This window comes from Acipenser ruthenus, chromosome 11 (genome assembly GCF_902713425.1).
Source record: "Acipenser ruthenus chromosome 11, fAciRut3.2 maternal haplotype, whole genome shotgun sequence".
NCBI classification, from domain to species: domain Eukaryota; kingdom Metazoa; phylum Chordata; class Actinopteri; order Acipenseriformes; family Acipenseridae; genus Acipenser; species Acipenser ruthenus.
The window spans coordinates 41,895,653-41,912,728 of record NC_081199.1 but is presented as its reverse complement, the minus strand read 5'-3'; the positions used below and the strand labels follow the sequence as shown (position 1 = coordinate 41,912,728).

Below are 17,076 nucleotides of genomic sequence, written 5' to 3'. Positions count from 1 at the left end.
AGTGGGGTGAAGGCTGAGCTGTCTTGGGTCCTGGCAACAAATAGGAATTCTCTCCAGCTTATATTTTAGTACTCCGTTCTTCTTTGCCTTATGAAGCACATTTGTTTGCTGAGTAAAAGGAGTCTCCCGGGCTCTTTATTACTGTCAGGCGCTGCAGTGACAGGGTGCTGGACAGAGATGGATTGGATTGAGGCAGCAGTGAAATTAGGTTGGTCAGCAATTGATCAGTTAGTTGCGCATGCTGCTTATGAGATAAAACTAGATTTATTTTTAAGTAGAGTTAAGTCATCAAGCATTATTTCCAGAAAAGGAAGCTATGGTTCCTATATTTAAAGCCGCAGAATGCCATTTGTCTTGGCTCGAGAAATTTAATGTATACATCTTCCTAATAAAAGGGTCCCTCCATGCGTTAGAAATAAAGACTCCCTTTTCTGTTTTACTTAATTTTTAAGCTCTCTTCATGGGGCAGCAGTGTGGAGTAGTGGTTAGCACTCTGGACTCTTGACCAGAGGGTCGTGGGTTCAATCCCAGGTGAGGGACATTGCTGCTGTACCCCTGAGCAAGGTACTTTACCTGGATTACTCCAGTAAAAACCCAACTGTATAAATGGGTAATTGTATGTAAAATAATGTGCAAAAAAATAATGTCATTGTATGTAAAAATAATGTGATATCTTGTAACAATTGTAAGTCACCCTGGATAAGGGCGTCTGCTAAGAAATAAATAGTAATAATGGTGATGGATGGCAGTGGCAGCGAATGGAATTTTTAATTGGTTTGGTAAAGGTCAAAGGATCTCCTACCACAATGCCCCGTCAGTTAAATAATGCTGACCACCTGAACGCTGTGCAGATTCCTGCATTATTGTACAGGGAAATCAACACTCACTTTGATACAGACGGCGAGGAAGATGTGAGCTATTCACACAGAATACAAGTCAGGGAAACCATTTGCAAATTTTACCACATATGAAGTCAGCCAGTTTATGTGGTCGTGACAATATACAGACTCCCTCCCTTCTGACACACACAAAACAAAAAAAAAGCTTGTTTAATAGGACTGACATGGTAGAAAACATTGCTCTCAAACATTGTATCTATGAAAAAGCTAAACTACTTGGATTATATTTAGAACCTGTTACCTGCAAACTGTTTGTGGACTATGAGGATTTCTGAAGTGTCGCTATGCTTAGAGTACAGTGCCTGATTGGGAGTTTTTTCCCCGGATATCTTTTTCATTCACTGCAGCTAAATACGAAATAAAATAAAAAACTGCAAGGGAAGCACAGAGACCTGGTGCTGCTCATCCATATTGTTTCATTGCATAATCAATGTGTTCTTCTGAGCCATTATTAAAGGTATGTATTTCATCTTGGATAGACTGCACCTATTCCAAACAGCAATCATTTCTCTTCAACCGAATTAGCTTCTGCCAACTGCGCTGTCAAGGATGCTAGACTTTATGCTTTCTGGCTGCAGTGTAATAAATGTTAATGTTCGTTATAGCTACACTGTGTAAAATTAAAAGTAAAATTTGTGTCTAAAGCCGTCTACAAAACGATAACTCAGCAAGACTGGAGACTATGCTGCTAGCTGTCGGTTCGGTATTGCATTTTTATTCTCTGGCACCCCCCAAAAAAGTTAGGAGTCTATATTACATCTATGATGATGTCAATCAAATATGCTAAATGCGATGATGACCCTACAATAGAATTATATAGACCAAGGTGTAACGAGGGAACCCTTTTAATATCTTATTTTTGTGCAGTTTGTACTGTATGGGATAAGGACATGTAAAATCCTCACTGCTTTTCCAGCTAAACCCAAGCGACAAGAAGATTTATGACATTTTCCCAGGATCGCCAACTGGAACAGGAGGAATAGGCGAGGGAACAGAACTACTCCTCAAGCACTCAGGGCAGGGCTGAGGACTGGGGAAGCTGGCTCTGCTTCTGTTCAGCACTCCAATCTCCAGGGCCGTCAATCCATCTTCTTTCATGGGCACTAAACTCATCACAATTCAGAACAAAAGGCTAGTGCACTGATTGTACAATAGATAAAAAATCATCTTTTTCATATACCCACCTAATGCATTATACTGTGTGTGTGTCAGGGATGGTGCTTTTGTGATGCCATCATATTCTCTCTATAGAAATGCATTGGGCCAGGTAAGGGAAGGGAGTGTTTGGTGGGGAGGGAGAGTTTGGGGAGAGAGAGGGGAGGGGGTAATCCAAATCTCAATGCTTCACTAATGCTATCCTTCAGCATTATAGAACAACTGTAAACAGCCCGAGACCATGAAAGTGCTCATAACTCAAAGGGAGTATTATGGCCTATTTCACTTTCTGCTTGACTGAGCGCCACAATCGAACTCATATTTCACAAGCATCTCTTTCTTGGCTGCTCGCTGGCTGTGCTAAAAACAAATTGTATCACTATAAATATTAATACGTCAGCTCCCAGTGCTCTGGTCAGCGCTTTATCTCTGCTGTGCCCCCCTGGTGCTCCCTACAGGGTGCAAAACAACCAACGGCACAGGCGGCAATTGCCGCAGTGCCCAAGCTGCTTGCCGTAACACCTCTCAAGCCTGTCCGTCATTGCCGTTGGTGTCCCTCAGCACCAACACATCTGATCTACAAACCATTCACAAACTTTCTGTCACCATTCTGTCACAATTTAATTGAATTTTGTCTAATCTCACCCTGCGAGAAAATGAGTTAGTATCATAATGTATTATTGTTGCCTTTTACTGTGCACCTCCCAGCACTAAGCCACAGGAAAGACTTACTGTAGCATTGGTTAATGACGGACAAACAGAGGGGGGGATGCTGTTAGACTGAGCTCCATATGACCATGCTTCCAGATATTTTCAATCACACGTGTATTATTATTATTATTATTATTATTATTATTATTATTATTATTATTATTATTATTAATAATGTGAACTTAAGTTGTCAAGTACAGTACTGCAGAAAGGATGAGATTAGACAGAATTAAATTGAATTGTGACAGAACGGGCTTACAATTGCAATACTTTAAAATGCAATGGTAGAATACATGTTCTAACTCCTTTCATGTCTTCAGTATATACAAATTGCTAATTTATATAGACATTTCAATGACCTTTGCTGTTTTGTAATTCGGTGTTATGACCTTCATGACCTTAACTTCATGCCCTGTCCCTATCTGCACTTCGAAGTGCCAGGCAATTAGAGACGGGCCAGGTGCTGGAACATAAAGATGAGGGGTCAACAGCACCAGGGATGTGACCACTAGCGAATACAGGGCAGGCAGGGATATGGGGCTGGGGGGGTGGGGGACGGGGTGTATTTAGTGCTTGTGGCAACTAAAGGACCATTATAGCAGTAATAGGCTAATTGTTTTTTTTTTTTTTAAATATTTGTATCTCGCCTGTCATGCAATGTGAAGGCCCAATAACTATTACACTATCACAGGCTTATGCTGACTTGCATTGCAGCTTTGAGATGTGAACAACCATCCCACAGGGGACCAGGCTGACACCAGCAAACTCTCCCAGTGCACCGCAAAGAACCTACCATTCAGTACCGCTGAAATGTATTATGTGTTTTGTTTTTCCGGCACCAGTGGAAACAAAGAAGCAGCATGTCACAGATGGGATGGGATGTAACAGAACCCAAGCAACACACGCTTTACTTGGGATCAGAATGTCATTCACATTCACTGGCCATGTCTGCTGTGTAAGGTTCCTAACATCACAACATGGCACTTTACCACCTTCAGGGGGCCTTTTCTAAATGAATCCATGACTTGTACATGTCCATATTTTACAAACATGCTGTTCAAGAGTAGGTAGCATTAAATTGTGTTTCCTTACTTGTAATTGCACATTTTGTTAAGTCTGTGTTATTAACTAACAATGTCTTCAGGAGTTGCTCTTTGTTCTAGTTGCCTGTTTTGAATGCATCCAGTGTTGACGTCAGCACGTTAATTAAGGCCTATACAAGGTATGAGGTAATAATGGAAGAGTCATTATTTGAATGTGGAAGTTCCGTTATTACCGAGGAACACGCCACAGCAATGTCATTACCACTACGAAACTACAACCATTTCAAGTTATTTATTTGTTTAGTTATCTTTGTTTGTGTGAAGCATTGTTTTTAGAACAGTCACTAATTAGTACCATTTTCTCAGCTGTGTTTTATTTGACCTTCTGATGGAAGTGTTGATGGAAGCTACAGCATGTTCAGTCTCACTAAAAAGAAACTTTCAAAATTATAAAATGAGACTGCCCATCCATAATTTCATAAATGCTTAATCATAGAATGGTACACTTCACGTTAAACAGGAATCGATCAATAAAAAATGCAAATGAGAACCTTTGTGTTATTTTTACAAAGGACCCACTGGATTTCAGTGATTTTTAATTATGTATTACACTCAGTAACTATTAAGGATAGGATTATACTGAGCACCTTGAATTGAATATGCTAATTGCATTAATAGTACCCTAACACTCTTACAAACCATACAAAAAAATTAATACTTCTTTTGTGAATATACAACTGTAAGCAGGCAAGAAAGAATTCAGCAACATGATGGCACTAAATGTATATAAAGAGTGACCTCTGAGGGAAATCAATGAACACTGCAGCACAATACAAAGCTGTACAGGCATGATGGAAACGTATTTTACAATTTTATTCTCAGCCCTGACCTGGGTTAATCCCAAGCCCTATTATATTTGCAGCCCTCATTTATTCCCCCTTTGGTGGCAGCAGCTAACAATTTATCGATTCTCTTTTCTTCCCCTCTTCCCCGGCTGTAATAAACATCTTTTTTTTTGTTTAACAGAGGACACATATCAAACAAGCTACAGCATTCTTTAAAGACAGCAGAAAATAGACTACTTTCATCCGTCACCTTAAATTTACAGTGTCAACCCACATCTACCAGTGCCCAGCCGCTGACCGCATTGCTGACGCAGGCTTATCAAACACAGACACTGACACTTGGACTAAGTGGTTTTAACCCTTTGCATGCTGTCGCTGACTTCAATCTCGCAGGTATACATAAGCATTGCTGGAGACACTTGAGTTTGCTGAAACGCATTTTTCATTACAAGCGCTTTACTGTTCTCCCTGTAATTGGCTATACTGTACTAATCGAAGACATTGGCTATACAATAATCCATCGCGTGTCTGCCCTAACCGTTTATCCATCTTGATCAACCTCTTCAGCAACGTTAGTTTATTACTGAATGGAGAAGATCCTACCAAAGTTTTCGTACACTGTGTTGTATGTTCTCTGTGCACTGCCATTGCTGGTAGTGTCACGTGAGCTGTTCAGTGTGTTGATATGTAAATAAATCCTGTTTGCCGGTGGGGCGTATCAACTTCACCCTCCGTCTTGATCTCCTGCCTGTCACTCAGCAGCAAATGCACGCACCCACACGGCAGACGGCTACTCTGTCACGAGTATTAATACCCTGAATCTTTCTAAACAAGGGATTTAGGGGCGCTCCCTAATAAAAGCTGAATCTCAATTGTGTGATAATAGCAATTGTTACAGCTCTGTTTAATAGTATTTAAAACAGGATTCATTAATTCGACATTATACATATCTGCCCTAACTCTGGTCCCACTGCAGTCGGATATGCAATGGATTACTGTACTGTACTAATCAAAGACATTGGTTATACTGTACAAATCAAAGACTGGGAGCCACTTGTGGAAAAGAAAACAAGAACGAACAGGCTCAGACTGTTAATGTTGCTGTGACTTCTAATGCTCACCTCTATCACTTTAACACATTGCCTTTTCAAAATATTCAATCTCAAACATATGGCATCTTAAGGAAACACCTGGTTTGTTTGTTTAGTTTTAATTCCTCTTGAGTTGGTTTGCAGACAGGTACTAGTTTGATAGCAAGTTTTTTTTTTCTTTCTCTCCAGATGACAGGGAAAGCAAACCTGTAGAAGTTTGTGATACTGATAGTAAGGAGAGGAGCGACTGATATGAATCAATTCCAATGGACTGTAGGGTATTTTTATGATAATATATAAAGGTAGGTCTGTGATAATGTAAAGAAGGTAAATAAGATAACAGAAGCATGTCATTACTGTGTACCAGCGGTAACTTTCTTTTAATTCATTAATTATTATTATTATTATTATTTATTTCTTAGCAGACGCCCTTATCCAGGGCGACTTACAATCGTAAGCAAATACATTTATGTATTAATTTATTTATAATGGTCTTATCTTGCTGTTGCCCCCATTCTCAAACTCACAAGTTTAAACTAGAGCCGCTTGAGTCAATCCCCTGTTTTAACCAAAGGGGAGACTGATAACAAATAGTATCACACAATTTGAATTTCATGTCTTAAAAGGTATATATATAGGTAGATAATTTCAAAATGTTGTGTTGGCAGCAGCTCACAATGGAAAGTAGATCAGTGAGGCTTACTGAAGGAGGATGCAGCAGTCTGTGATATTAAAACTGTTGCGTTCAATACAAATCTGCTTACTGTGCTAAGCTGGGCCCCTTACCTTGAGGGCCCTCAATAGGGTCCGCTGGTTGATCCGCATGCCTCTCTGATCCTGGTCCTCATAGGTAGAGAACGACAGCCTCACCTCCTTAATCTCATCAAAACTGGAAAATCAAAACAGAATGATCATTCATGATCAATTATACAACACCCACTGCTCACCCATTGCTTTCTACGGAGGAGCGCCGTTCTGTTATTACTGTGAATAAAGCACGGCTGAGAGATGCCACTGCTTACTGATGAAGCGTTTCACACGGATGCTCGAGCCATTTCAGTCAATGGTTGTTTCAGAAAAAGAAAGGTAAATAAATAAATATCTTTGTAGTAGAATAATGACAATGGCATTGCTGTGGAGTGTTCCTCTGTAATAATGGAACCCCCTCATTCAAATAATATTGACTACTATTTGTGGAACAATGCCATAAATCTCCTTGACACAAGTAGTGGCAAGCATGTGAAGGTAGCAATATGATTTTTATATCATGTTTAACACTACCAAGATAAATTAATAAAAGTAATTTTAATCATAACTTACCTAAGAAACTGCCTGTCTAATAGACTGATACTCTTCTTCAAGACTTTAATATTGTAGAGACCACTTTTCATGTTATAGGAGAAATTCAGTTCAGCAGTGAAATAGCCAGAATCAATCCGTTTCAGCAAATCCTATTGGAAAATGAGACGTCAGCATGGCATACTATTAATTGCATATGCATACAGTATATTTTTATTTCTAATTGCATTTATTTATCTCATAAGTTCTTGTGATAATTACTGTCACCTCACTTGTAACTCTGTTGTCGTTGTTGGTGGTTGTTTTGTTTTTAAAACAAAGGTCAAAAACATATTATATAAAACGTTCCAAAATAAAAGGCTCTAAAACATGCAGAGAGAATGAGAACTGGGATGGGTAAAACAGGACCTTCCGATATAGATTTGACCCAACCATCTTCTCAGTTGTTCATTTTGACCCATTACTCTTCACTCAGGTGCTAGAGTAGGTAATACTTTCCCTTTAGCGGTTAATGCTTCGGAAGGGAAGGAAATCTGAGATGGTCAGCCTTGGGTGTCCAAAGTTGGCACTTCCACTCCTGGTCTTTGTACCAACCATGTTCTAAAATGTTTAATTGAACCAATTAAACCCTTACCCAGACCCTGGCGTAGTTAATTAGATCATTTCGCCAGTTAAATCTGGAGTGGAACCCCCTGCCCTAGATTCTCAAGATATTCACTAAATCTAAACTGAAAACTAAAATAAGACAGACACATCAACAAGAAGTATTGATAAAGCAAACACACATTTTTATAACAGAGCTTCTTTTTAGTTTAAATGAATAGTACAGCAGTCAGTGCTGTCAATGGTAACCTCTGGGAGCACAGCCATGTGTAGCCTGCACCCTACGAGAACAGCAATCTCTCCCAAATTACCTGAGTGCAGAGTCCCGCCGCTCTCTTAACTGTGTCAGCCGGCAGGCAATCAACGAGCAGATCACTGGGAAACTGAGCACAGAGAACCACACGAAAACACTTTACAAGATAAAAACCTGCACTACAAACTTTTACTACTGCATGTAAATAATGAACAATCGGTAGCAACCCTTATAGAAGTTTACAGTGTTATTTTTGCAGTTTTCCCATGGTTATACTATGCTTTTATCATAGTTTACCCTGGTTTGCCATGTTTTATTAATACACTTTACCATAGCTCACTATTCTTTACAATGCTTGCTTTACCATGCTTTCACTGTGCTTTATTACACTCACTTGGCTATGTTTTTACTATGGGAAACTTTTATAAGGGAAAAAGGTTCTTATGACAATAATACACTGTATGCGAAGATTATAAAATATCAATGAATAATGGATTTCTTACCTGTTTTCATATCCTATTGTGTGTGTTCTGTACAATTATCTATTGCTGTTTCTGCTTAGGTCATTGTTTGCCATGCTTGCTTAATATTTCAGCAAAAATTGCTCCAGAAAGGAGAAGCTTAACAACGTAGCACTGTGCAGTGAAACCCATAGGTGAAGCAAGCCCATGCAACACAAACATGCTTCCCCACCGCACCTCAGAAAACCTGCCTTTGCTGGAATAGCAAGCATGCCAATGCTATAGTCTCAACAGAAACCACATTCATGAACTATACAGAACACAAAATAGGATTGCAGACAGTGAAGCAATTACACAGTAAAACACATGTAGATAATATCCCTTTAAAAAGTAGTATCACAGATTTATCAATTTATAAGACTGGATGGTGGAACGAGATCCATCACTTGAATTTCAAAACAGATTTTCTATCAGAGCTAACTGTTGCTTTGTTAAAAAAGGAAATTGATAAGACTGGTAAAGGCTTTTGTTATGCTAATAGAAATTATATCATTTTAAACACATTTAAGCTTTCTTTTTCTTTTTAAAAAAGACTAAACGTTTTCTTTAATGAGACTTCTTTTCATGTACCCGCTAATTAAAAAAAATTAAAAGAAAAACATGTTCTTTTAAACAGCAGTAATTACAGTGAAAGCAAATGATTTCAATTTAAAAAAAAGAGAAAAAAAAACACCAAGCAAGTAGACTAGGGCTTCTGTTTCAAAAACCATTTAAAAAAAGATAATTAAAATCAATACGTGTTTCAGTAGAATCTATTCAATGTTGGGGGAAGACTACAGTAAACTATGGTTTAATAGTTCACCAGCTGCTTATTATATGGCCATATCCAATCCACAAGTTTCAAATGAAGTAATTACCCAAAGAAATGGCTGAAATATGATTCCTGAGGGATCACCTGGTTAAGGAGATTCTTTATGTGCAGCCTGAGTCATACAGTCAAGGGAATTGTAGGTTTGCATTGTTTGTACAATATTGAAACTGTGTACTGTCATCCTAATTCTAGAGAACTCCACACCATGGATACTGCGGGGTCTATTACATTGATCTAAAACATGGCCTGAGTCACTACTTGTCTGAGAGGCCGGCAAGCAAACAATGACGCTATTCAACCTTACAAAAGCATGGAAAAGTATGTACAAAGCTGTAAAAAAAAAATATATATATATATATATATATGTATACACACACACAGTCAGCACTCGGATATCCGTTACCCAGATACACGCCAGTCGCGTTTTACCACCCTTGTAATAAGAATAAAATCAATCCCCATTATATATATATATATATGTAACAAATGAATGCACTTTCCCTTCACCAGTTTAATGATACAAAGCCCATCTCTGCAATGTTAGTCTGAAACAGTTGCTATTAATCAATAGATATAGACAATAAACCTACCCGCTACCAAACCACGCCCCTGTCTTGACTGCTCATGAATATGCATGACAGTGGCAATTTCTTTATATTTTATCTTTAATTATACCTTTATTGTATTTTACTGTAATTTGCTTTATATTTTACTGTTTGCATTTTTTAAAATTTATTTATTTATTTATTTTTTTGGGGGGGTTGCAGTAAATAGTGAGACCCCTGTGCAGTTACACAGCGCTTCCTCCAGTTTCACCTGACGAAAATGCAGCCAAAACAAAGCAAAGAGACAAGCTAGGGTAATGTAACAGTTAATAATTAAGCAGTTTTAGATACTGTGATGTATTTCTGTTAAATCTGTGACCTTTAGTTGTTTGAGAACTATATTGTGCAATTTCGAATACTGACTTTGGATACTGTTTTAATTCTGGAAACTGCATTGTTGTTTATTTATTTTAAATCTTTTGCTAAATTGCATTACCTTTTATGTTGTATTCAATTCTGTGCATGGGTAACATTGTTATTTCATTCTGCTGCTGGGTCGTTAACTGGGAATTCTACATACTGCTACAATATGTATCAGATTTAAAAGTATGTACTGTATTACAATCCAGGAATCATATCGTTCTCAATTAAAATACTTCTTCTGTTGAAAATATAGTACTATACCAACAAACATGGAAGCCCACTTATTTTAAAACACTGTCTTCAGATATGTATTTTTGATATTGTATCTTTTTTGTGTTCCCTGAAAAACGGACAAGGGTTGGAACGGGCCAAAATGAAATAATCAGATATGCGTCACACACGTTTAACCGTCACTGAAGTCAATTTTACAGGGTCGGATATGTGAGTGCTGACTGTATAAAGGTTAAAATATGGAGTGTGGAGGGCTCCCATGTGGCGTATCCAGTAAAGGCGCTCCGCGTGGAGTGCAGGATGCGCCCTATAGCCTGGAGGTCAAGGCTATTCCACTGCCGACCATGGGGCGGCGCACAATTGGCCGAGCGGCGCCCGGAGGGGGGGGGCTTAGGTCAGCCAGGGTGTCCTCGGCTCACCGCGCACCAGAGACCCCTGTAGACTGGTCAGGCGCCTGTGGGCTTGCCTGTAAGCTGCCCAGAGCTGCGTTGTCCTCCGACACTGTAGCCCTGGTGAAAAGAAGCGGTCGGCTGATGGCACACACATCGGAGGACAGCGTCTGTTCGTCTTTGCCGCTCCCGAGTCAGCACAGGGGTGGTAGCGGTGAGCTAAGCCTAAAAATACAATTGGATATTTCAAATTGGGAGAAAAATGGGGTAAAATCAATTGCCAACTACTAAATTTCATTTTAAAAAGTAATAAATAAATAAATAATATGGAGTGTGTGAAACAGCATGGATCAACGTCAGAGTCGAAGAAAGAAAAATGTTTACATTGTATTGTTCTTAGATTTTGGGAAGGGAAAGTGACAGCAGTTATGTTAAGATTTTTGAAAACGTAAAATCAGGTTGATGAAAAAGTTGCAAAGGATGTGTTTGGTTGTGGGCTGCAGAAAATGATGTGTAAAGGCCATTGCACACTGGATCCGATCATGCATCCGATTTTAACACGCGTCTAAGAAAAAACGATCATGTGCATTCCCTATTGCACCTTGATTGGTGCAGTAAAGAATGTATTTGTCGTAGACAGTGATGCGTCAATTTTGGAATCGATTTGATCCGATTTGACGTGCGTTAACAATTACACTGACCAATGAAAAGACTGGGAAGACCTGTGGATTCTTGCAGTTCCCTGAACAAAATGGAAAATCTAATTGTGTGTGTCGCCAAACAAAAATTACTTTATGATAAATCCAACAAAGATTACAAAGACTTTGAAAAAAATATATATTGCCGCGGACTTGGGCATGAATGATATGTATTATAAAACATGAAATTATGAACTGACAACATACAGGTTATTACAAGCATATACTTTTTATTTCAATTGTAGTCGAGGAAGTAAAGAAACAATAGCCTAACTGGAGACACAGAGAAAGAAGCGTGACAGGACAAGCAAGAGCGGTCAGGGCTTAACAGTCAGAAAAGAGGGGCAGTACATGAAAGTGCTGGTATTTCTGGCTCCATACACAGAGTAGTCGAAGGTCATTGTTGTAAAGTACTTTCGGTAGCTCATTGCTAGCTTCCCAACCTTCAGATATATTTATTACAGGAGCGAGTATTTGAACAATTTAATTTTTTTTTAATTTTTTGTTATTATGTAGTGCGTAACAACATTATTATAGATCTAGTAGTTTGCTGATTATTAAGTTTGTAGTACATTTGACATTTTTTTGTGTTCAAAGTTATGTACAACAGAATTGTATTTTTTATTAAAATACTGAAAACTAGGTATATTTACTACAAAGCCTCCATTGCACATCAGCGCTCTGAAGTACGATATTAACGCATCTAGTGTGCAATTGACTGACGCATGACTTTTTCAGATGACGGATGATTAATGACGGTACGGATCCAGTGTGCAATGGCCTTAATTTAAGTCAATTGCATAGCTGGTTCCAGCGGATCATGTCCCTATCTCTGTCGACAGCATTCCAGGCTTCGGTAGGAATACCCTTGATCTATACACAGAACAACACTCGGTCCCAACACTACATTCCATTATTTACTTACCCCGAGAGCTCTTGACAACATTCTGAAAGAAAAAAATGCAATTGTTTATTTTATTTTATATTATTATTATTTTTCATCAAAGTAAAAAAAATAACTTCATTATTTTGTAACGCTAACCGTGTTTTTGTTTGTTTTGTTTGTTTGTTTGTTTTTTAAGTTGGTAATAAACTACTGTAGAATGGAACACACAACTGCACGAGCAGCAACAACCTGTAAATGGATGTAAAAAAATAAATAAATAAAAAGCAACGGGAATCTGTGCTGCATCTGCTACAAGATCAAAACTGAAAGAAAAAAAACGAATTGAAATAAAGCAGTTAACTTGTGCATGTTATTTCGAATGACTTAAGGGAACCATTAAAATAAACGCGTAAAAAAAAATAATAATAACATCATTCTTTTATGCCTCACCTTAAATCAAGCCATGTGTAATATCTGGAGTGCTGGGGATAGCTACACTGGTGCGTCATTTTTAATATATCACCTCTGAGCGTAAAGTTTACAATAAACGGTATTCTCTCTCTCTCTCTCTCTCTCTCTCTCTCTCTCTCTCTCTCTCTCTCTCTCTCTTTTACAATTAAAGAATGCTTTCTTATTCCTTGGTTCTTTAAAAATTAATTAAATCTCAATTTGTCTCTAAGGTGCAGCGGTCTGTTTTGTGCTGTGAAGCTCTGTTGTTGTGCAAGCTGTTTTGTTATGTCCTGTCACTATGGGACAACTACGGAAGCGCATTCCTGCCACATGTGGAGAAATAAATAATACATCAACCGTATGAAGTAATCACGTGTTAGTTGCACGTCTTTACATATGTTATCACGTAATTATGTGTTAGGAATGTATCACTCCTATTGGCAACAATTCTCTGCATGATCTGACGGTTCTTGTTTTAAAGAGAGATTTCAAGAACACACAAGGCAGGAGAACTTGGTAATTTAAATGTATAAAACTCCTGGACTCAAAAAACAAATGACTATGAGATACTGGTTTTCCTACACCCAGTACCCGCCTTCCTTTTCAGTCCTGACCTGGATCTATCAGACTGGTTTGAGTAAATTCAAGATGCTGACATCAACATTCAGCTCAAACACTCCCATAGCACACACAAGAAAATTCTGTAAATACTGCAGTCTGGCAAATATCAGACAGAAAATAGACATGCGTTCAATTACTTTGTGCCTTTTCTAACTGACTGAACAAGATTCCATGCAGTGCAGTTGTTAGCAACAGCTCCCTGTTTGTAACGCCTGAGCCTCATCACTAACAACAACCCCTAAAGTTTACCGTAGTAAATGCACAGCAAAGTGTAATAACGCATTGTAAAGTCCAGTGCATTGTAAAGTCCAGAGATGTAGGTATGGTAAAGCATATTAAAACAGCATGGCAAACCATAGTAAACAATGATAAATGCATAGTATAACCTTGGGAAAATCATTGGGAAACTGTAGCATTACTGTGCAAATTTCCATAATGCAGCCTCATCACAAGCAAGTGTACACTGCTTCATTCCCATTCTTCCAGAAGACACAGGGTAGGACTACAAATGACAATTTTACTCTGCATGCTCCAGTATGTTTTTGAGTTTGTGCATCAATGTGTTTGAATCTTCAAGTATGAGCAAAATACCAAGTAAAACAAACCAAAAACAAATCATAGCTGCCTTGCTGATAAACTAGATTCTAAACTCCAGTCTTGTTCAATGAGAGCCCCAATGGGATAGAATGACGTGCATTCCCAGTCTTTGTGCATAATAACATCCACCAATCCTCAGAGCGCTGAGTAGGGAGACACAAGGGGGTGGGGGTCTAACAGAGAATCTAATGGGAATCCAGCCAATAAAACCAACCAAACAGACTGATAAAAGCTGCACAGTAACAGACTGGAGGACTAGAAAGAACTGGAGCACGTTATCCAGCTAGATTGCTACTATCATGTAGTATGCACTTTCCACTGTATTTAATGTATTATGCTTTTTTTTACTGTGTAGCATGTATTATTCATTTCTCTGTATTTAAAGTATTATGGATTTTCTTGTTGTTACTGCATCTTGTAAAGCGCTTTGTGATGGTGGTCCACTATGAAAGGCGCTATATAAAATAAAGATTGATTGATTGATTGAGTGATAAGACTGAGAGCCCTACAGCTGCTGTAGTCCACTGCCTGCTCTGTCACCAGACTGGATCACCTGTTGGCTAGGCTCCTCTCATGTGCCTGTGTGTGCGTAAATGACCGGAAAGCAATTACAATGTAATTTTTATAGCAAGGGGTGGTAATAAAACCTCTATCCCGTAACTATCCTCCAGGCTCCAAAGGTATTAACGGTTAATCTATCAGCTCTCACGTTGGGAATTCTAGCAAAAACCACACGGCACTGTAGCAGGGAATAAAATATTCAAATTATTTTGCTAAAGCCATAATTAATACTTCAGGAGGGTCTTGAGACCTTCAATGTGGCTCCTGCATGTCCTTGACACACTCACGCCCACTCGCTCTCTCACACTTCATCTGCACATGAAGAGATTAGCTCCTTCTACCTCTACTTTGAAAAAGGAGAGCTAATTCTCATTCTGGTAGCCACCATTCTTGCACCGTGTTTGACGTTAATTTATTTACCAGACAAAAACCACAGCAAGGCATAAACAAACTTAGATGAGCTTGGTATCTCTAGACTGTGTATATGGTACCATTAGTGGATGCTTTTAACAGTCCGGTTTTAACACTTTGTATCTAGCTGTGGAATGTATATTAAAGTGTGTGTTCAGGCAATAGGTTATCCTTAATCTTTCAGTGAATCTAATACTATACAAGCATGGTGTAGTAAGTCCCCTGAAGCTATGAAACAATAAAGCAAGCTACAGCACCAGACCTGATAATGAAAACTACTACAAAGAAAACCCCTAGATTAGACAATAGCCCATCTGTAGCTCCGTTTAAAATAAAAGTTGATACTGAGGCAGTATTATAGTTGCAGTACTGAATCTTGGAGACAGAAATATCTATGTTAAAAATGTGTTCAGAACACCAGAGAAGGAGTGTAACACATTTTTTTAATGGCCAAGCAAAAATACCAAGACATACGCATAGCAAGAATCCTACTCTTACACCCTTATAGAAGTTTACCACTGTAAATTCGCATGGTCATTTTGCAGTTTTCCCATGCTAATACAGCACTATGCATTTCCCATAGTTTGCCAAGGTTTGTCAAGTTGTTTAATGTGCTTTACCACACCTTGCAGGACTTTACACTGTTTTGCATGTGGTTTACCGTGCTTTCACTATGCTTTATTACACTTTACCATGCATCTACTATGGGGAACTTTTATAAGGACATCCCCTTGGATACTGTAAACTAATGCCCCTCAAAAGGCCAGCAATTAAATAATAAAACACTTAGCAATAACCAAGCCATATACAACCCTCCCAAGAATATGTACCAGTAATTGCAGTGAGTCTTTTTTTCCATTTTTCATTGGTATAACTAGTGTCTACGCAGTTTTGGAAGAATTTATGGAAGATTGTAATGTTGTTGAAGCTGACACCCCGGGATGCTTCAAAAAGCTGTTTGTTGAGATTCTGGGATTAATAAGCTACTAACAACAAAACAATCAAGATGGGCCAAATGGCCTCCTCTCGTTTGTAAACTTTCTTATGTTCTTATGTTCTTAAGATACTCCATGAGGGTTCATGAAGTACTGTAGTTATCCCACACGAGGGTTCATGTAGTACTGTAGTTATCCCACACGAGGGTTCATGCAGTACTGTAGTTATTCCACACATGAGGGTTCATGCAGTACTGTAGTTATTCCACACATGAAAATGAAAAAGCTCTAGAATTCTCAACACTTGTTGTACAAATTGTAACCCCCAAACAGAAGATATATAATATACTTATATTGCCACATATCTCAGTATCATACAATAGAATATATTTCTGAATATATCTGGAGATTGAGCACTGCATTGCAACATATTTGAAATGCATTCTTAAATGAATTTCTCTTCCATACTGGCGAGTGGGATCCACTGTGCAGAGGGGATCTCCCTAACAATGTGCTAGCTTATTATTTCTCTACAAGCCACTTGATGATCTTGGACTCTTCATTGAATCAGGGGCTGTGTCAGAAGGCAGAATACAAGAACCACTTACTAACTGCATCTAATTGCCAATCATAGAAAAACACAGGTCTGCATTATTCTCTGGGTGAGTGCATTCAAGATTGATTCGAAGCCATCTGTAATTTATAAAGAAGTCTTTATTAACCAGGAGATTTACTCATAGAGATGAGGAATAAAATACATTCTACAAGGAATAAAATACAATTACAAAGTACAAACACAATAAAAACATATGTGGTTCAAACTTAATGAGCAGCACACAGAGATCACAGAACAGAGTAAGACATGGATCTATTTGTTAATGTGGACTGAAGCACACAGAGATCACAGAACAGAGTAAATAAGACATGGATCTATTTGTTAATGTGGACTGAAGGAGAAGCATTCTAAGCAATTCCCAAATATGATCTTTAAAACCAGAGAAGGAAAGATTATCAAATTCCATCCTCATACTATGATGGAAACAATTCCGTCATAGTAATGATGGTCATATAGGAAAGTGTGACAGGGGGCGCACATAC

General features: G+C 38.5%; 1 protein-coding gene across 2 annotated transcripts in view; it reads right to left on the bottom strand.

Annotated features, from left to right (window-relative positions):
- Positions 1 to 13,134, bottom strand: part of LOC117427012 (uncharacterized) — a 62,767-nt gene extending 49,633 nt beyond the window's left edge. For both annotated transcript variants that reach the window (XM_034045347.3, XM_034045348.3), the window contains exons 1-5: positions 12,854 to 13,134; positions 12,443 to 12,464; positions 7,958 to 8,029; positions 7,065 to 7,195; positions 6,531 to 6,633 (exon numbers count right to left, since the gene is read on the bottom strand). In XM_034045347.3, the coding sequence (XP_033901238.3) occupies positions 6,531 to 6,633; positions 7,065 to 7,195; positions 7,958 to 8,029; positions 12,443 to 12,464; positions 12,854 to 12,912 (387 nt within the window). In that variant the 5' untranslated portion in view covers positions 12,913 to 13,134. The remainder of the gene's footprint in view (positions 1 to 6,530; positions 6,634 to 7,064; positions 7,196 to 7,957; positions 8,030 to 12,442; positions 12,465 to 12,853) is intronic.
- Between the last annotated feature and the right edge of the window lie 3,942 nt (positions 13,135 to 17,076).